At 34.6% G+C, this 22,177-nt stretch overlaps 1 protein-coding gene across 1 annotated transcript; it reads right to left on the bottom strand.

The window, feature by feature from the left end:
- Positions 1–6,392: 6,392 nt before the first annotated feature.
- Positions 6,393–8,951, bottom strand: LOC131057690 (alpha carbonic anhydrase 7). The gene is made up of 7 exons (XM_057991836.2): positions 8,477–8,951; positions 8,161–8,366; positions 7,938–8,044; positions 7,093–7,195; positions 6,833–7,006; positions 6,700–6,753; positions 6,393–6,562 (listed from the first exon to the last, which is right to left on the bottom strand). The coding sequence occupies exons 1-7, from the start codon at positions 8,550–8,552 to the stop codon at positions 6,470–6,472; spliced, it is 813 nt and encodes a 270-aa protein (XP_057847819.2). The 5' UTR covers positions 8,553–8,951; the 3' UTR covers positions 6,393–6,469.
- Between the last annotated feature and the right edge of the window lie 13,226 nt (positions 8,952–22,177).

Genomic DNA, 22,177 nt, shown 5'->3' with positions numbered 1-22,177 from the left:
ATTGTCCTACCCTAATTCAGGACAAGAAACAACAAAGGAAAGTGAAGGATGTGAGGAAATGTAGGTTTCGGGCAATGTTAGCATGTCTCAGTTCTCCAATCATGCTTAGGGATTCGTTTCGCCAATGTGAAGACCCAAATGTGGTGAAAAATTGCAAGGTCGCAATTTTTTGACGCTATAGACAGATTTTTCAAAGCTTTGTCGAACTTCTGCACTATATTTTTCTAAGAAAAATCTATTTAGATAGTTGGTTTGCCATGATTCAATAATGACCTTGAATAATTTTGAATAGAAACAAGATCTTATGGGAAAGAGAAGATCATCACAGGGGTATGGACAGACAAAGAGTTGGTCAACAATATGAGAATGCTTAGCAATCCATTCTTGTTGTGCTCGAATGCATGGAAATGTGATGTGAACTAGCCATTTTGTGGAAGAAATCGATGGTGTATGGGACAAGGGAGAAGATTCATGGAGATATGTTAGGATTTCATCATCTGCATCATTTTGATGGAGGGTTTCTAGTATACCTTGACTTGTTAGTGTGTGATGGGCCTTCAAATAGTTTTCCCTATCATTTTCATATTTTGTAACAATCTGATAGTGTTAATCTCTTTTCACATATCCACACTCAGCTATGTCCATGTTTGTTGTCTAGAATGTATCATTCTCAATTGTCCATAGTCATATGCATCATGGTTTAGATTAAAAATATATCGTGTGACCTAAAAACATTACTTTATAGTAGAGAAATTAGTGGTGATTTATAAATGGGGACATGACAATAAGCATGAGGATGACAATGAAAGGATAATGAGGATATATATAGAGGAAGTGAAACAGTAAGAGTATAAAATCTGAAATAAAATGCTATATAATATGAAATTATGTATTTACATACATATATGTATATACAAATATGTACATATATGTATGTAAAAAATATGTACATATATGTATATGCACATATTTACAATTTTTATATATATTCATTTTCATATTTGTATATACAAAATAAAGTGTCTTTTGATTCACTATTTGAATTGGTCCAAAGGGTCTCAATTTCCTTGCTGAAGGGTTTCATTTTTCACTTTTACAAATCCAATACATTACCCTTAATTCTGTATATACATACATATATACACATGTATAGGTGTACATATAAGTGTATTTTGATTCACCATTTGATTCATTATTTGATTCGTTGTTTGATTCATTGTTAAAAAGTAAGGGTTGAAAGGTTTCAATTTCCTTGTTGAAGGGTTTAAGTTTCACTATTTTAGGGATCCAATTTAATATTTTAAGGCTATATATGTTATATGTAATTCTATGTTGGCATCGCATGAAGATTGCATTGGAGAATTATAGTGTTGTCATTGATGTCAATTGCAACCGGTAATGAAGCAAGTATTGCTATCGGTAATGATGCAGTAAAACATCCGGTGTTGATGTAGTGAAGATCAATTGGTAACCCTAACCAGTTGAGATGCACAACCGTAACCGACGAAGTTGTTGTGATGATCTATGACTAAATGATGATCAGTGATGAAAATGCCACGTAAGCATGTTGCATGTGATGGGTTTTGACATGGATGTGGCACATAAGAGATAACTGTTTATCTTGGGAATGATCAAATGCATAGTATGAAGTGAAAAACACGTGATGAGTTACAGATTCAAAGTGTGGTGATCCAGGAGAGGTTGTAGATGCCTAGAAGAATGTAATGTTGATTGCATGTAATCTAACAATCAAGATTGAACCAATATGTTTGTAATCTCTATGAGATTTGTAGGGTTTGTGTTATGTTACTGACCTAATGTATTTGTTTAGAAGGTCGATGATTTGTTTCAATGAAGTGTTGGCAATTTGGTTAACTGTGGAAGTGATTGTTGCCGAACCAGAAGGTGTGTCTGCAAAATGTTGTGAAGACAGATAGGAGCAATAAAGGATCTGATTAAGCAAGGAAGTGTTATTTCCAAATCAATCAAGAACATGTTGTTCTCTAACCATTACAATAGTTAAATCCCTTAACCAGGTGAGCTTTAATAGGCTTGTTGTTGAAATCCTCTAACCAGGTGATCCATTAGCTTGGATTCGAAATCCTCCACCAAGGTCACCTTTAGCAGGGTATTGCCTTTAACAAGGTATTTGTAGTCAATCCCTTAATCGGGTGGTCCTTAACCGAATCTATTCCTAACATGACATTATTGTATAAGCTTCTAACAAGGCATGGCTCCTAACAAGGCGAACTTCAGAAGAGTTCAAAATACTTGTGGGTATTCATCCCCACCGTGGTTTTTCTAATTTGGATTTCCACGTGAAAAATCATTGTGTCAAGTGGTGAAAGATTTTGTGGATGTGTTTTTGATATGGTTGATTTGAATGACTGGTAAATCTGCATAGATATATTTGAATGACCAGAAATGATCTAAAACATGTTTTTACTGGTATTAGTGAAGTGGTTTAAGGTTTTGTCAAATGGCAATTAAGTTTCAATATATGTTGCATTATGTCACTAGGTATTAGGACAACCGGTAAAGTTTAACAGTGCAGTTGCAGATTTGTCTAAGTGTCTAAACCGGTATACTTTATGAGTTGAAAGTTTGTTTGGTGAAAGTTTAGTTTATTTTCTATCTACTGATTCACCCCACTCTTAGTAGTTGACCGAATCTTTGTAGTTTCATCATATTATCATTCTATATATACATGTGTGTGTGTGTAATCTAGCCATATATATACTGTCAAATTAGGGAATAGATAAATGGGATGTGAAAAAAGTAGGCCATTAATTGTTAACGCATGGGAATTGAAAAGGGACTATTAATTGCTTCATAAATAAGGGATATCGATGGAGGGAATAAAAATCCCATTCATCTGAATAATTAGCAGTCCTTTTGTCATTTGATCCCATGCATTTAACAATTAATGGCATCCACTTATGGGATGAGGTGGCGGTTGCAATTTTCAAATGGGAAGTGTGCATTAATTGCACGTGAAGATACTAGAGAGATTTGGGTCATTGTCAATTTTCCAAAGCATTTAAGTCACCATTCATTTATAAGATGGTAGTATTTATAGGGGTGAAGAAGGTACTGCCTGGAGAATATAGTTTGTTCTAAATTTTGTGTAGGGGACGGGTGGCTTTGGGAAGTTGTAGGAAAGCATGGAAGCCACTTTCACCTTTTACACAATGAAGCAGCAACTGCCTTTTGTTGATAAAATATCGTACAAGAGGTTGAAATATATCTTCAAGTATCAGGATGATGAATTTCTCACTGCATTGAAGGTGTTTCTTGGGGAATGCTTCATGGAAACACCATGTACTTGAGTATCGCACAAATGTGGATATTGTTAGCATGGTGGCAATGTGGGGATTGGAGATTGGGAAGAAGGACAAGATAGAGTGCATGTTGAATGCATGTGTGGGGGAGGAATGCATTAATGACCTCCAACCTTTTCCCGACAAGGTCGTCCTAAGTATTGGATTTGATCTTTGAGGATGGGGATGAGGAGGGTGGAGTTAGTATCCTCTTCCCCTTTATTAGATGGAGAATTGGGGAGGACCGGGAGTCGAGGAGGGTGGAAGCGACCATGGGGTGGATATTATTGGAACAGTATCTTCACGAGAAATAATTGGGCCCTCATGGGCATGGTACAAAGGTAGTGGAAGGTGTGGGTGGGGAAGATGGTGATGAGAAGTGGGCACCAAATCCAAAATTAGAGCTGGCAAACTTCTGGTTTAATGGACCCATGGGGGTCCGCAAGAATTGACTATGTGTGGGCATCTAGCGATGGTTCCTTTAAGTTTTTTGGTAAGGTATGTAATAGTTTTTATTTAAAACATACAAGTATATGTATATAGTGACGATTGTATGAAACTAAATGGAACAAATGATTTATTATATCCTCATTACCGTAGGTAAATGACAAAAAACATGGACTGTGAAGAAGATTAATACCTGGAAAAAAAATGTGTATGCTTGCTCCTTTGTCTTCTTGCTCCTCTTCAATGTGATTTGTCTTCTTGGTCCTCTTTGATGCTTGTTGTATCTTTTTTGTGACTCCAATAAGATGATTTCATGTCTATTTGTATATATACATGTATTTGTTGTTGTGCCCTCTTTAATGTTTGTACTATGTCGAATTTGAATTTTGAATCTCTGTTCAATTTACAGAGCCAATTTGTTTTCGCCATTTAGGTCTAGGTTGATTGATTTTGTATGGAAATTGATGGCCTTAAGCATTTCTTGTGGTGGATGTAGGTGGGAGTGCTAGTGACATAGCCAATATGTGTGCAATGAAGTGGCCACTACATGCTTGTTTGAGTTGGATAGATGGGACAGAGGGTGCAGTAATGTGTTAAGGAAGTTCGTGTTATGATGCACATGTGGACACAAACGTCTGTTTAGGTGACCTTTGATGGGCCACTTTTGAGTCCATGGGTGCGTAGGTGGCATTATAGTGATGTTATGTAAGTTGCTATGTTCGGTGGCATGTTCTAAAAGCATCTAATATTTTCCTTGTATATATATATATATATATACGAAACACTTTTTAAGTAAAATGTGTTAAATTTATATCATGTGGTTGATTGATTTATAATTGTATATATTTTGGGGTGCATTTTGACACGTATTGGGTGATCAAGCTCACACTTATGAGCCCCTAACCAGTCCAATACTATCGCACATATTGGACCCCGCACACATTCTACTTCCTCTCCCCTACTTGACCAAAAAAATATAGGGCAATGTTTCATTTAGAAAAATCTATCCACAACAAAAAAGAACCCATATTTTATAATAGATTGCTTTTCGCTCAACTAGACCCACATGTGTTCAATGGACTAGAGATAGAGTGAGAAGTTGAGTACAATGAGTTGCTTAGAGGTCTAGCTAGCCTTCTTGGCAGTTTACTAGCGGCCAGATTCATCCAACCAATAAGAAAGGGGATTTTAGACCATCCTTTGACTTGATAGTATGTGATTTTTACTTCACATATTTATTTACTTACACAAATTGTTAACCTCTCTTATGTAGATTTACTTTTATAGTTGGAGTTAAGTAAAAACTAACTCTTAATTACTTCCAATTTGTTGACAAATTTGAACAAACCTTTCCCTCCAAAACTTAGAAATCAGTTTGTTCATTTCTCCTATACATTTATCCAATTTCCTTAAAGCAAGACATCAATTTGGTTGGCCTCTTGTGCATTTGGTTTCTATTTTGATACTAGCATTCTACTCAATTTTCTTGGATCCATTTTCATGGTATTAGTGCTAAGTTAGATTTTTGGTTCAAATTTTACAATTTCCAACACTAAGTGTTTCTTTGGTTCAAATTTTACAATTTCAATTATTGAGTGTCTCTATAAGTGTGAAAGTAGAAATCTTCATTATTGGCTTCATGGAGGCTTTTTGTGGCATCGTGGAAGTGTTCGACTTTTTCCTTGCACTAGTAAGGTCATTTTGTGTCTATATGAAGCCTATGTGAAGTCAATCTAGGATCATTTGGAGGGAATCTAATTTGAATTAGTTTTGTAGGCCACTCTACCTTGATCTACAAGAATCCAATCATATATTCCTCAAACTTCTATTTCATCAACCACATCATATCTATCTCATCAACCTCTAAAGTCATATATTCGTAGCACATCAACATACTTTTCCACATTGAAATAGCACCAAATCCCACATATTTACCAACAACAAACCAACTCCTATCATGATATCTGCTCATTAACATCAATCACCAACACAACCTGTCCACCCCTAAACCCCAATCTAGGAGACTCTTTCGCTCAAGAATGGGACAAAATGAAATAAATGATCAAAGGATTACAATTAGTGACTCAAACTCAAAAGAGAGCTTATAAATTTGAGGATATTTGTCCCTGCCCTTTACTAAATTTGAATGTGAAAGATTGAGGTGAGTGAATTCCAACTATCATTTTTTTACCAATTCATTATTGTAGGTGCATGTTTAATTCTACGTGAAAAAGTTCTTTTCTGAACTCATACATCTCATTTAATTTGTTTCCTCTCTTGTTGATCTATTCTAGTTAAATTACGAGAGTGACTCAATTCAAATTTTGTCATTCTACTTCCAACACATTTTCAAAATCGCCATTCTAAATTATAATTCAGAAATTACATCAAAATGATAGTCAACTATCTATAAACTATCAAAACCAACTAAATAATTTATTTTAATTTATTTTCAAATTTTTAAATTCTATTATATTATTATCACAACTCTATTTTAACTTGACTAAAAGACATTTACAGCCTTCCAAAAAAAAAAATTGAGATAAATATCATATAATATAGAGAGTTAAACATTGAAACATTTTTGTCCAGCTAACATGTGACTCTGAAATTTGAGAAACAAAGTTAATCACAATATTAATCTTGTATTTGTAAGAAGAGACACAAAAGAGCACAAGCCCCCAACAATTGCAAGGGTAAGCTCATATATGTTTTGAAATGCCGTGCCGTGGGGTATACAATTCCACAACTCGTCCATTTTCCAGTTGGGTTGGTCTTGAGTTCTTTCCTAAACCCTGTCAAATTACATCACCATTATCATTAATAAATTGAACAGAATATCTTTTTACATAGTCAAGTCCTCTAAAGACACAGCTATCTTTACTCTGTAAACTACAATTGAAGCAGAAGGCATGGTGGCAGAAGGACCTACATCGTGCACCGCCATTGCTAATTTTCTTACTTGATCCCTCGATACAGTCCTCACCTGCATCACTTTCAACTTTGTTAGCTCATAACAAGTCAGCCAGACATTTGTTCATTCATAATAACTCTTCAACCCTTACCTTATCTACAATGATCCAGATGACTCCTTCAGTACATGGAGGAGTTGTTAGAGAGCCTGTGTATCTGTAGTATTTTCTGCTCCCCAGCTTTATATGTTTGGGATCAATGATTCCCAGTGTCTCCTCTGCTCCTGCTTCCATGTGGTGACTAAGAGCTGAGATTTGATCCATCAACTGCACACAATAGCAGATCGCTATTGATTTAAAGATATTCCAAAACAAATATAATAATCTGAATAAAGACCGAAGGATTGAAGTACCTCAGAAAGGAAGGGATCTTGCCTTCCATATTCGTATAAAATTCCAATAACCACTGTTCTGTTATCATCTGTCTGGTGCACCAGATGTATTTCCAAAGGATACCTGTAACACAGAGCTTGAATCCCAAGATAGCTCAAAACAAAATAATGTACAGATTTTGTATGATAAGAATACAGTCAGCTCTCTATTGAATTCACCCCATTGAATGACATAATTTGGAATAAATTCTAAGAGTAAATTTACTTTTCTCAAATTTAAGAACCAACTCAGAACAAAACCACTTTCTGTAAGGGGTATGGAGACCCACCTAAGAATCAAACAACTTAAATGAAATGGGATCAAACACAGTTCCATTTAACTTCTCCATTCTACATGTTATTGGATGTCTTCTTTTACAAATAGTTGCTGCCTGATTTGCAATATAGACTCCATAAACAGAGACGTGCTTGAGTCAGAGTAGCTTTGGGAAGGTGACTGGGAAGTCCTGATGTTCACCCCTATGAACATTACCTATATGCAATAAGTGTTAAGTGGACTATTCATTCTTATGAAAGATGTGTTTGTGTATATCTTTACTCATGAAATATGAAGCAGTGAGATTGACTCAAAAACTATACAGTTAAATTGTGATATTAATATCATAACGCACTTAAAAAATATCTCTACTTAAACCCCTTCTAAAAAATTTATAAAAGAGTCTCGCCCCAACTTGACCATTTAAAAGCTACCTTACCTTTTTAAATTTAAAAATGTTTTCCAAACAGCTAAAACATATTTCAAAATGTGCCAAAAACCATTTTAGCCTAGACAAGACATTAAGAAGTGATCTCTGCTATATGATCACCTTCTGCCATGGATGGTGTGCTCAGCCGGAGAATGCCAGTGACATTGTAATAGAGTAAAGTTAGTTCCATCTACATGTATGGTGCCTGCACCTTCTGCCCATCTCACCTGCACTAAAGTACTATTTACTATTTCCCAAATGTAAAAGTCTATCTCCAAATACAGATTAGTAATTTATAATAATTTCAAGTATATAAAAGCAGATCTAAAATCAATGGTATTACCATGATGTCATGGCCTCTGTTCTTGAGGGATGCATTGGCTGCCTTGTAGCTCTTGTGTAACTGTCCCAGATTGGGATATATCTCTACATTTCTCTCCACTATATCAATCGGAGATTGATGTCTTCCATGACCACAGGTCTTCCACTCTTCCTTCAGATCCCCCCAGTGAGAAGGTCCCCTTGCACCACTGTAATCAAACTCCACTCCTGTTCCATAACACAATCCAGAAATATGATTTATACAGGTCTACAACTCATTCCCTTCAATCAACAATTTTGAAGCTTAGAGTAATGTAACTATAAGAGATTAATATTACCTTCTGTTGCTGATTTAAAACCCATTTCTAGGGCTAGGAAGAACAGAACAGCAAATGCATAGAACATCTTGTCCATATGATTGGAGAAAACTGATAGTATAGTATTGAGGAATAGCTTTCAGTCTCTGATCTGATGCTGATTCTATTGGTAATGGTGAATATATAATGAACATGAGAGATGTCAGGGTTCTGGTCCACTTTGTTTTTTGCTCTTTGTACATTTGTTAAAGGCATCTGGGTTGAGGGAAAATAATGCATATCTCTAGGTACCAGGGTTCCACTTTGTTATGTGTGCCAAACTTTTGTGGAATCATGCAGGTCGCTTTAGTGCCCTGAGAATGTGACACAAGAGTTGATTATGGATGAAGCTGAATCCTTTCAGCTCTGTCTTCCACATTCAATGGCTGGGTCACAATATTCTTATCCGTTGGTGCAAAAGTGGAAATGGGTTACAATTATTTTTGTTTCTTAACTTGTCCGTACAAGCATTCTCGACCAGTGATAGCCTCTGAAATTGCTTTAGACCAACATTTACGAGCCAATGATCTTCTTTTTTCAGTTTTTTTATTGGAAATATGTGGAGTATTTTTGTCATCCAATTTGAATAACCATACATTTTAATTTTAAGCTTTCTTTTGTTAAACAGTCATGTGTAGAAGATCCAATCTGTCAAATTCATGTAGGTTGACCTCCGGCAGAAACAAGCCTCCAAAACTTTAAACATACCATCCTTATCAATAAAATTAGTGAATTTTTTAATAAAAACACTGGCTAATTAAGACAACAAATAAGAGATTAACGAACAACTGACCTGCCTTGCTCTTCAATTTATTAGTTTCATCTCGTTTTTGGAGTCTCTTCTTCCTGTCAGCCTTAACTTTCTCCAGCAGCTCCTCATCATTATCAGCCTCCAGAAACCCATATGCAGGAGAAGAAGAATCCACCAGTGGAAAGACCAAGCTTGATAATGCAAAGGAGCCCAACAACTTAAATGTCAAATCTCTTCTTGGCAATGATGTTTTCAAATTTGAATGAGAAGTTTTGGGTGTCTGGAGTAAAGCTGTATCTGTTATTGATTGGCATATGATTGCAGAATGCTTGCCCCTTGACAAATTGTAAATGGGGAGTGAAAATGCAGCTGGGTATGGGCGTATGGTGGCCATTGATGATTTGTACGGCTCACAAACCTCGTAGATAGCAGCGGACTGTTTGAATATAGTCCCCTGTTTCAAGTTGCTACGAGGCGGACAACTAGAAGAAAAAGAGGAGAATATCAGTCCAATCTTTTGTCAATTGGTATGTCTTGTGTAACGAGGAAATATCGCATTCCCGGGACCTCTAAGTTCAATCTAACTGTAATATCTATCTAGCATTTTGGATGTCCATTTCATCTTCTTTATTATTAATTAAAAGGAATTTAAAGATATATGGTATAAGGTTTTTTTTTAAGAAATTGATCATATGAAAATGTTGTTTTAAACATTTTGTAGTATCCTATAAGAGTTTGTGAGAAATTAGAGAGAGCGAGAGGGGTAGTGGTGCATGGAAGGGATTAATTAATTCAATTCTAATTATAGTTTGATTAGTCATTTATAGTTTGGACATTATTTTTTCTTCCCATCCACTTGATCAAAAAAATTATACGCAGTGTTTCATTTAGAAAATTTTATCTATGGAAAACAAAACTCATATTTTATAATAGATTGCTTTTCTCTCAACTAGACCCACATGTGTTCAATGGAGTAGAGATAGAGTGAGTCATTGAATACAATGGATTGTTTAGAGGTCTAGTTAGCCTTCTTGGCAGTTTGCTAGCCAAATTCATCCCACCAACAAAATAGAGGATTTTAGATCATCCATTTGATTTAGACTAGTTAGTATGGGATTTTTATCTCACATATTTATTTACCCACACAAATTGTTAATCTTTCTTAGGTGGATTTATTTATACAAGTTGGAGTTAAGAAGAAACTAACCTCTAACTACCTCCAATTTGATGAGAAATTTAAACAAACCTTTCCCTCCAAAACTTGGAAATCAATTCGTTCATATCTCCTTTATATTTATCCCATTTCCTTAATGCAAAACATCAATTCGCTTTGCACTCTTGTGTATTCAGTTTCTTTTTTGACTTTGGCATTATGCTCAATTTAATTGGCTCCTTTTTCATAATATTTGCATCGATTCAGTTAGATTGTTGGTTCAAATTTTACAATGTCCATCACTAAGTATTTCTTTGGTTCAAATTTTACAAATTTAATTACTAAGTCTCTCTCTGTCTGTAAAACTAGAAATCTTGGTTTTTGGCTTTGTGGAGGCTTTTTGTAGAAATCTTTATTTTAGCTGCACCAGATCCCACATATTCACCAACAACAAACCAACCCCTATCATGTTATCTACTCGTCACCACCAATCACCAACACAACTTTATCCACCCATAAACCCCAATCTAGGAGAGTCTTTCACTCAAGAATGGAATAAAATGAAATAAATAATCAGAGGATTACAATTACTAACTCAAAATCAAAAGAGCACTTATAAAATTGAGGATATTTGTCCCTAACCTTTTAACAGATCTATACCCATGGTCCCTTTCCCACAACAATTTGAAATTCCTAAATTTGATAAATATAAGGGAAAGGGAGATACCCATGAGTATTTAAGGAAACTTTACACAATTTATCAAGAAGTCAACTGCCTGTAGTGATCTATATCTTATGAAACATTTTCCATGAATTTTAGAAGGCCAATCCTTAGAATGGTTATCCATTTACCACAAGGCTCTATGCAATCCTTTAAAGACTTAATTAAGATTTCTTTTGCACATTTCTTGAATAGAATGTTGAATGTGAAATTACCATGCTTGGTCAACATGTGAAACACAGAATGGTGAAAGCTTTGTAGCCTTCCTACAATGTTGGAGAAACCTTGCAAGTAGATTCCCATGGCCTATCCATAAAAAATAATGTTACAATATTGTTTTCAAAATCTTAATCAGGAAACGGGTTTCCACTTGCAACTTCAATGTACTTGATGTGATAATAGAAAAGGGGGTAACCATTGAAAAATCCCTTATCACAAAAGAATTGGTTAAAATTTATAATAACAATAAATATGCCAATAATAACCAATCCAATGACAAGACTCGCTTTTTTGCTACATCTAAAATAAAACAAATGATGGCATAACAAATTCAAAATATGTCCAAAACATACAAGCACCAACACCCTTAATATCTATCCAAACACAAAATAATGTGTCGATCCCTCAAGAACAATGTAAGAAAAATAATAAACATAAATACAAGTGCACTCCACTAGCGGAACCCATGGAAATGGTGTTCCAAAAACTAGTTCAAACTAACATTGTTTAATTTCCTATAATGAGACCTTTTGACAAACATCAACCTTAACTCACATTGTATAAATATAACAAATATTGTGAATAGCATTATGTTAAGGGCCACACTATGTCCAAGCACATGAAGCTTAATAATTATAGTCAAGATCTATTTGATTGTGATGAGATCCGAGTTAAAGGCCACCCATAAATCTCACTAAATAATCAACCTGCTTGTATAAGGATACATTCCCTAACCATAGCCAAGAAAAACCCTCTGCATCAACAAGGATGCATCTTGCAATTCCACTAATACCATTCACAATGCCACAACATTCTATTACTAAGTTTTCGGATGAGTTGAGAAAAATTAATCATAAATTACAAATATAATCATTAACATTCATGTTTGTGTTGCTACAACTTGTCATAGTTAGATAACTATCTAAGGGGTCTCGCCATCTTCTCAACTATCTATCTACTATAATCTCATTGATCACCTCAGAATTTAAATGTCAGCTCAAATATCCATCTTAGAAATTCTTAGAGCTTCCCCAATTGATGCAAGAGCATCCAGGTTGTAAGAGCAACCTTGCATCGCCCAAAAATATTGTTTAATTTTTCAATAATGGTTATTTTTAGCAGGGTTACTATTTTTAGTAATTTGACAATTTTGCATGAAACCTGGCACAGACCTCCTTAATGGTATAATGAAACCAATGGTGAAAGAATCATCCCAATATCTTGTGGAATTTAAGAATATTTCAAGTTTTCTAGAAAAAATCTTCAATACAACTTCAAGTGCAATTTTGAGGGCATACAGGCCTCGGATGGGCTCAAAAATTGACCAAAGTTGTAGTAGCACACTTCATTGTTGTATATCTCCTCACGGGATTTCCAACGATATATGATTATTAAAGATTTGATAATCATTTGAAAGTTATGGCTCCTAGAAGTTTAAATACCAAAAATCTAATAAAATGTTTTTATAAGTTGTAAATTTGTCTGTTAGACTTTTGACACCAAAAGTAGGGGATTTCACTTTCTAGTACATTCTAGGGCAATTATACATTCCAAATAAATAATATGAACAAGGATTACAAGAGATAGTTCTAATAGTGCAGATTGTGGCTTGACTTGCATATTATTGTAATGAGAAATGTGGTGGTAGCATGTTATTTTTTTAGTGTAATTTTATTTCAGTGGGATAATAGACAACAAGTGTTTATTTTCTTGCATTAACTATTTATTTCTTTTTTTATTGTTGTGTGTTTGGTTTTGTAAGGGGAGTACCCTTCATCACCAATCCATAAGGAGATCCTAGGTCAAGCCTTACAAGAGTTTGGGGTCCTAAATAACATTAATTGTGATCAATTCCAAGTAATGATTGTAAATTTATGCTAACCATACCATCGTGTGTTCATCAAAAATGATTTTTCATATACTGATCCATCACATACTTATAAATTCATATTTACTTCTTTTTTTATATATCATGAGATAACCTAGTGACCCAATCCAACCACCCAACTACACCTTGCCTTAGTCTTACTTTTTTAGTTGAGTCTTGGGGTATGGAGGGGGCGAGTTGAGGAAACAATACCTCGATGGATGATTGTTACTTTTACTTCTAGTTGCATAAAACACATATGAATAAATATAGTGGGGTTAAATAACTCAATCTACTAATTTTATTTAAATTTGCATAAAGCCTATTCAATATTTCAACTCAAACCTAAAATAAGAACAATATTTAAAAAAACTTCATGTTGCATTAATAACACCAATTTTAATTTAATATTTAATTTTGAATTGGGCTATAATGGAGAAATAACCTATATAACTAATATATATGCCCTAGATATTCATTCTCACCTTCTTTGTGTTGCTTGAATGGGAACTGTAGGATTAGAGGATGTCATTAACCAAACTATGTGAGGGTTTATCCACCCTTCCATTCTAATAGATTGGTAATCAGATTTATTTTTTCTTGTTGCAGATGTTTTCTTTCATTTCTTTTATTTCTCTAGTTGTGGTTGTGAGTTATAGGTACAAATAATGGTAAGATTATACAAATCTAAGTCTTTTCCTCTATCAACATGGTTGTAGGGAAAGCATTCAATGTTTAATAAAGGTGGGTGAGAGTTTTTATCAACATCCCATAGACAAGGTTGTAGGCTAGGTATTTCCATTGTTTTCCTTATTTTTACATATTTGATCTAGTTTTAGATCTATTCCCAAGATAGAGGATAAAACCTAGTGTAGATGCCAAATCTACATTCGTTCTAGCCAATGATATAAAATTTATATATACTTTTTTAAATTCAAGATAATCTTTGTATATCTTCTTCTAGTCTAATCTTTAAGGTCAAAGAACAAGAAAAAATATATTACGAATTTGTTAGTTCTACAACCATTATATTATTGTATCTAGTCTCTCAATTTTCAAATAAATATAAAGGAATATTTAGAACCTATTGGTTTGTCCTTATAAACTTGAGAGGGGGGTGTGGCTACCCTAGCCACACTTCCCATGTGGAAAGTGGTCATGACCCCCTCCCATAGGTGATGACATGTAGCCACATGTATAGAGGGTGTGGCTTGAGGGGGAGGGGAAGGGTCCCAGCTAAACAAGTTTTCCCTCCCCAACCCAAGTTACATTTTTTTTAAGTTAATATTTAAAAAAGCATTGCAAAATAACCTATATATATATTTATAAATAATATTTTTTCTTCCTCTAAAAAATATAATGTAGACTTCCAATTAATATTATTTTTCCTCAAGATTGTCTTAGATTTCCAAGTGGTTTTGAGTTTTTCTTCAAATAGCATATCTATACATGGTTAAGTGTTGAATGATAAATGACATAATGCAAGTGCATTATAATACAATGTGCTTGTGTTATAATGTCAGTTTTATATAACATGCTCATGTTTCAAAGAAAATGCCTCTTTCTCTTTCTCCTCTCATCTCTCTCTGCCTCCTTATATAGATCATACTCTACCTCTCCCTCATTCTATATAAATGAAATATACATTTAAGTATAAGTGATATTTATGTATGGACAGTTACCCTCTTGTACTTTAAAAGTTATATTTCATGTATATACTTTCAAGATGCTTGAGAATGGTTTTGAATCTCTAGGAGTAATATACAAGTTTTATGTTTTTGAAGATCTTATAATTTTTCAGATAGTCCAATTTCAATAATCAACAGGTTCCTATCATCTAGAACACTTTCTATCCCACCTAATATCTAGACCTCTCTCTCTATCTCTCTCCCTTTCTCTACCTCTCTCTCTCTCTCTACCTACCTCCCCCTCCCTCTTTGCCTTGGTTAAAGTGAGAGGTATAGGTGGAGGGAGGGAGGGAGAAGTAGGTAGATATAGATGTTTATAGATGGAGGGAGAAGTAGGTAGATATAGATATGTATAGATGGAGGGAGAAGTAGGTAGATATAGATGTGTATAGATGGAGGGAGAGGGAGAGGAAGAGAGAGGGAGGTAGGGAGGTAGGGAGAGGTAAACAGAAAGAGGGAGGGAGCAATGAAGGGAGATGTAAGTAGAGAGAGATGGATATGGAAGCTAGAGAGTAGATAGGGAAGGAGGGAGTGAGAGAGAGGTAGAGAGAGATATGCTTCAGTATGTTACCTATAATAATCAGTGATGGACTAAAGATCCCAATATCACTCATAAAACTAAAGACTAGCCTTCCATAAGAGAGAGGAAATAAGATTAATATATGGATAAGTGATGCAAAATGATATTATGATTGAAAATATAAATGATATAATGATCAAGGATACATAAAGTAGGTGTGAGACCTTTATTATATAGACAAGGTGAGATAATAGAACAACATAGGACTATGACAAGTGTTTCTTGGGCCTTAAAGTGTCTCAACCTTTGCAATTTCCTAGAATTGTTTTAATTAATTATATTTATTTGTTTACCTATGGTATAATTTTGTATGCAAATACTAATTTTTCATCTTGTGGAGTTGGTGTGATGACTTGTCATCCCATTGCCAGGAAGGTGAGGTGGATATTTTTTCCTTACACGAGGAAGTAGGAATCCTATTTGATTTGGCATTATTTCATCCATGTGTCAACTTCTTGTGTAATGTATAAGAGATTATGATGACTTAAGACAAATGGTAGATTCTATGGCATGTAAGAGCCAAAATTAAAAAGTAATTTTATGATACATATGATAAGTGTCATGAAGTATCTTTTCATGGATGCTTTAGGTGCCCAAGATGGGTTATGATAAGGTGTAAGAGAATCCACTATTTTAGTCAATTGTGACAAATTTTCTTACAACTGGAAGTGTTGTAAGTTATGACATATTCTATAATAGCTAAAAGATGTGTAAAAGAATTTGCCATCTTATTTTTACTCAATTATAGGCATCCAAGATTGGGAGGGAGATTCAAATGTTATGAAAATTGTAGGGGGTGTAAGTGAATATTCTAAAACTATCATTTTTCTTGTAAAAGGTGTGGAAAAGTGTGTCATGTAGATTTGAATGCTTATTTCTTATTCCTTCCTCTAGAAGCTCCCAAAAGCTTGTTTTCTCTATAAATAAGGTACTTGACAAGTGATCTTGAATAGGTTGATTCGCAAGTACCGTTATGTTCCCAATATTGCTCTAGATTGTTAGGTGATGAACTCCTAAAACAGTATAACTCAACAAGTATATTTTAACCAAGTCACTATTTATAGATTAAAACATTGGGTTGTGCTTTGTTGTGTGGTGTTTTTCTCTCAAATGGGTTTTCTCCATGTATATATGTGTTATGGCATAATTTATTTATGTTTATGTTGTGTATCTTCTCACTGTAACTGTTAAAGAATTAAAAACTTGCACTATCTCCTCTCCTTAGATTGACCTGTAGGAAGTTTTTTTGCATAACTTGTTGTAGCATCCTAAATTTTACTCCCTTACAATTTTGCCCTCATTTGGGCCATCACCTTAGCGTTTGTGTCCTAAGGCCTAATTGAAGCCTTGATTCTACTCACAACATGCATTAAGTTTCAAAATTTCATCATGAACACTTTCTACCCCAACTTCCTATGTCCCTAACTGGTCAAGACCAGGGTGCTAGCGCTTTGGTCCTCCCAATCAAAGCCCATTTTGGGGCCTACTAACAGTCATTTGTTTGAGTAGGAATCCTAATCCTGTGTCGACTCATGTCAGAAAAATTTTAAAAAATTTCAACTAGCATGTATAAAAGGAGGTATCCCACTCTCATTTTGAGAATGACCCACTCCTAACAAATCCATCAACCAATAAAGCATTCATTCAAATTCAAGTGAGCAAGTAATTAGTCTTCTTTCAAGCATTGGAGCAGAAGTAAAGTCAAGATTCAAGTATTTGAGTTGACATTCATGTTCTATGTTTATGAAGATTACATGAAACCCTAATTCCTTGTGGAGACAAACAAAACTCCAAAAAGGTATATCATTAGTGTTTTAGTCATTATTTAGCATTTCCCTCAAAGGATTTATCATTTCCATTACATCAATTCAATTACATTTCATTTCTATTTCATGGTTAATTCTAGAAATAGGGTTTGACCTAAGGAAAACCCCTATTCCCAACCATTTCCCCTTCTCTACTATGCATAGGAATAGGTGCAAAGCTGCAATTCTCAGGATCAACTTAATTCACAGAGATGAACAAGTTCCCCTTTGGATGGCAAAAAGTGTGGAGGACCAAAGTGATGGGCATTCTGGTCTCGACATTTTAGGGTGACCTTTTAGTAGAAAATTTGAACACTCACATATTCCTCAAATCCAAGTTCATGGCTCTATCCAATGACTGTAGCTCAATGTTCATTCATAATTGCTTCAATTCCGACATATTTACCCTAATTTTAGCATTTTCACAATTCTACTTAAAAGAGAGAATCAATTCCCAATCCAGTGAATCTAATAAGAATTCTCAGCCCTATCCTTGTTGATTTGAGGCTAGATCTATTAGTTTCACCCCTCTTTAATGTAGTGGTCCCTAAGCAAAATTTAGTGGTCTTCTCCCTTCTTGTGGTGGAAACATTAATTTTTCACCATTACACTTGATTCCTTTCAATGTTTTAATCAGGTGGTATGAGACAAAAATTAAATAATTGAAAGATTCTCCTAGGTTTAATAGGACCTAGATGGAAAACTAGATAGCAAATATACTTTGTTCACACTAATACCCCCTTACTTGTGTAACTTAAGAAGGAAAGGATATACAGAAATGATGAAAGGATAGATGGGTCTAGCTATAAGGACATATATAGCTACCTATGTACAAATAATCTCTCATAAATAGAGTAAGGGAGATAAATCCATAGGAAAACACCTCGAAATGAGATAATGCATAAAAACGTGATGGAAAGAGGACTTAATATGACCTTCAAAGGACTATATCTAGCACACATTTAGAATCAATAATCTTTTTAGAAGAGAGAAAGAGTGAGATAGTATACACCCCCATAAGTAAGTAGCCTATGTTCCAATGGTGAATGTTTGAAGATAGAAAACAATTCACATAATGTAAGCATCACTAGCCTCCACTTAGGAAGAAATAAAATAAAATGGTGTATGGCGAAGAAACTCCAATTATAAAAAGAGGGTGAGGGACTAAGAACAATAAAAACATAAATATGTGAAATAGTAATAATATATTATAGATGGATTCACCCTGCAGTTTGATGTTTATTTTGTGGTATTGTTGATATTGCCACCAAGGTTCAAACCCTGACTAGGCTACTGTGATCATAGTCTTGTCACTTGTGCCTTCACTAATCTAGTGTGCTCATGGGTTGTGAACCATTGTAACGTTCATGCCTATGTCAGACCCTCATTAGGTCGGTGTGCTAATGGGATTTATGCCCCTATTGTGCTTATGTGCTCACAAGCCTAGGTTGTTATGCATTGATGCCAAGGATGACGTCCCCTAGTTGTGGCCTCACTAGTCCATAGATCGAGTTTAAAAGAATTCACCGATAAAAGAAAGAATAATATATTTCACATGTAAAATTACTAAATACTCATTTATAAATGTGAGAATGAGATGAGTATTTATAATAAATAATTAGTATAAGACCTATCACATATCCAGTATGTGAGTCAGCAAGTGAGTCACTATAAATGAGACCAAATGAAACATAACCTAAATATAGAATATAATTTCTATGAATATGACATATATGGGTAACAAAAGATACTCCTCACAATGTGACGTGTTCAAAATAACATCTCATCAAGCTTATCTTATGCATAATCAAATTAGAATAATTAAATAGATAAGCAATCATAATATGCACTTTAACAACCCTCCATAATCCAAACTTAGACTAGTAGTGATAATTATGATGATTGGTCCCAACAACTAGGCATCATGAGATACACATGTATAATAAATCCTCTCACAAATGGAGAAAGGGAGAAAATTCAATTAAAAAAAAAACTCCCAAAAAAGAGAGAGAAAGTGAAGGAATAAACTTCACCAAAAGATAAATCTTAAGCATGTACTTGTAAACTCTATTCAAGATGAATTGATGGTATTTTGGTGGAATCAACAAACCTCTAATGAATGTAGATTAGGATTAGAGAGGTAGAAAAAACTATGATTGACCTTAAGTCCACTACTCAACCATAGATAATAGATGGCACAGAGAAAAAACATTGTGTTCAATAAAGATGTAGATAATGTTATGATTAAGGATCACAAAAACACTACATGAGTGACCTATAGTACACTACTAAATGTGCATTGTTCTCTGCAAAACTACTAGAATCTCGTGAATATTAATTAATTGAAAATGTATAATGTTTCTCTACTAAATCAAAGGAAGCATTAGTATAACCAAGTTGATCAACTAAACTATGACGCATGCATGCAAAGAAATGTGGTAGCAACATTAGGTCCAATGCAATGTAAAATCAACTAACAAGGGTGTTTAAAAATTAAGGTACAAATATGAGCCTATAATCTCTATTATTATTTGTTGTCATGGAGGGAATTGAAATATGTGTGAAGAAAAAAACTAAGGCACATATGCAACCCCCATGACACTTTATAATGTAGTGTGGGTGTAAAGAAATAACATGATATGGTATACAAAATTCTCCTTATGAAACACAAATCAGACATGCACTTTATTTTAGTGCATTTACAAATCTAAACATAAATGTTATGGATTATTACAATGTTTAAAAAAATACCACATGTTCAAAATATAATTATTCTACTTAATGAGAGAAAAAACAACTAAACCACTAAAAAATATATTAAAAAAATGTGCACTTTAAAAAATTGGACAAGAAAAAGAGTTTGTATGCAAATGAAATGCCTCGTCAAAGTTTCCAAAATGAGAACCATGGCAAGATATCTGGTAAAAGTAATTTTTAAAATAACCTAGAGCTTAAAATTAAAATCATCCACACTGAATTGTGTAGAGCACTTAATTCTACCCTATTTCAAAAAACCATCACCATATGATCTAGTTAGAGGCCACTGAAATTGCCCTTTTAAAAAACCATTGGATAAGGGTCCCTCTCCTTGATGGCTCCATCCATGGAGGTAACCAGGGATAACTTTAAGAAACCAACCCCCAGGCAACTATATAAAATCCTGGCAAATCAAACATTATTTTCAGGGGAAAATTTTCATATGGATGGCGAAAAAAAATTTCAAAATAGGGCAAAAAATTATTTTGTATTGGCGATTTTTTTCTAGGGTACGAAAATTCCATAAATTTATGGCGAATTATACCTTGTTCTATGGGGAAAATATATATTGTAGGAGGCAAATATTTTTTGTTAAAAGGAACAAATATATAATTGTATGGGTGAAAAATTTTACTCCGAAGGAAAAATTATTTAAATGTATTGGCGATTTTTATCCACCGCTTGAAAATTATTGAATTTGTTTTGGCGAATATTTTGTTATTTATGGATAAATATATAATTTATTGGCGATTTCATGAATTCATTGCCATTAATGGACAAGGCACGTCACATCACATCAGTACATAACATTGAGTCTAGACTTTGCATGATGTATCAATAAGTGTGGCCTCTTTGACACATGAAGGGTGACACATACCTAAAATCCATCAATGATTTTAAATCGTTCGATGATCGTAGATCAATGGCTGAAGTTTTATTTTGGCCCAATTTTCTGAAGAAAACATAGCTCACCAAAAAGTGTCCAGAATGGAATTGGATTCAATAGACACATATCAAATGTCACGAATCACGATCGATAATTTTGATCATTTAATATAAATCTATTCACTTATTGCAGTCCACTCTGTCCCCATGACTTCCAATGTGGTACTTGCCAACTTGGTATTGGTTTATAGTTGTTTCCAATTTCGCACACGTGCATTTATAGGAAAGATTTGCAGAGATACGAAAGATTTAAAAAAAATTAAAGCAATTAATACAGTTAGAGAAGTAATTATTACAATCAAGAGCTTTAATTATATACGATCTCTGCTTCTTTCATCTTCAATTAGCCTTTGCCATTTGGTAGGTAAATCGTCAGAGCTCACGGTATTTAAATTCTTCCTCTGGTTTTGGTTTACAAGCTTAGGTTGTTTAATTTGTTAATCTGTTTTCTCAAGATGGACACTCCCATCCACTTGAGAAGCATTTCTGCAGAGGACCAGAGGGCCTTTCTGGGCTCCGTTAAGGACCAAACCCTCCAATCAGTCTACAAGGAGGTCGGGTCGTTCACCAATGAGGCTGTGTGGATGGTGTTGGGTAGAGAGTTTCTGCGAAACGAAAAATAGATACCGTGTTAACAGGGACATTACATCCCATTTCTTAGCATCTCTTCTGGACCTCAGAGGAGACAAGGTGGATATGTTGATGTTGTTGAGGAAGGTTTTTAAGGAAGGCTTCCTTGGAGACGACATTATTGTTGTCATCCTTGCAGAAGTAGGGGTGGAGATCCCTTAGGCGAGTGAATTATCCAAGCTTCTCCTCCCTGACCAAACAGTGTCAGTGGCCAGGCAACCGTTTCTCCTAAACTTGAATGCGGAGCACTTGAGACGTCACAGGAAATGGGAGCAGATTGGCAAGGACTTCCTCCGGAAATGGTTGCTCTTGGATGACTTTCCAAACTACACGTGGCTTGAAGAATTCTCTTAGCTTATGTTGTCTGAAGAATTCTACATGTAAGGAGGGCCAGATTCTTAGGGCAAAGTTGTAAACATCCACTACATGTGCCCTAGCCCCACCCCCCTAGGCCCCTAGTAGTTTTTTTTTCCTATGTCCTCAAAACCTAATAGGCTCAATGGCTCACTCATTTTGGCTTTTAAGTTTTTGAGGGACTCAAGTCTCAGACTTCAGACATAAAAATTG

The sequence above is a fragment of the Cryptomeria japonica genome, chromosome 10 (assembly GCF_030272615.1).
Source record: "Cryptomeria japonica chromosome 10, Sugi_1.0, whole genome shotgun sequence".
Classification (NCBI taxonomy): domain Eukaryota; kingdom Viridiplantae; phylum Streptophyta; class Pinopsida; order Cupressales; family Cupressaceae; genus Cryptomeria; species Cryptomeria japonica.
The sequence above is the reverse complement of the archived record's forward strand: the minus strand, read 5'-3'. Positions and strand labels throughout refer to the sequence as shown.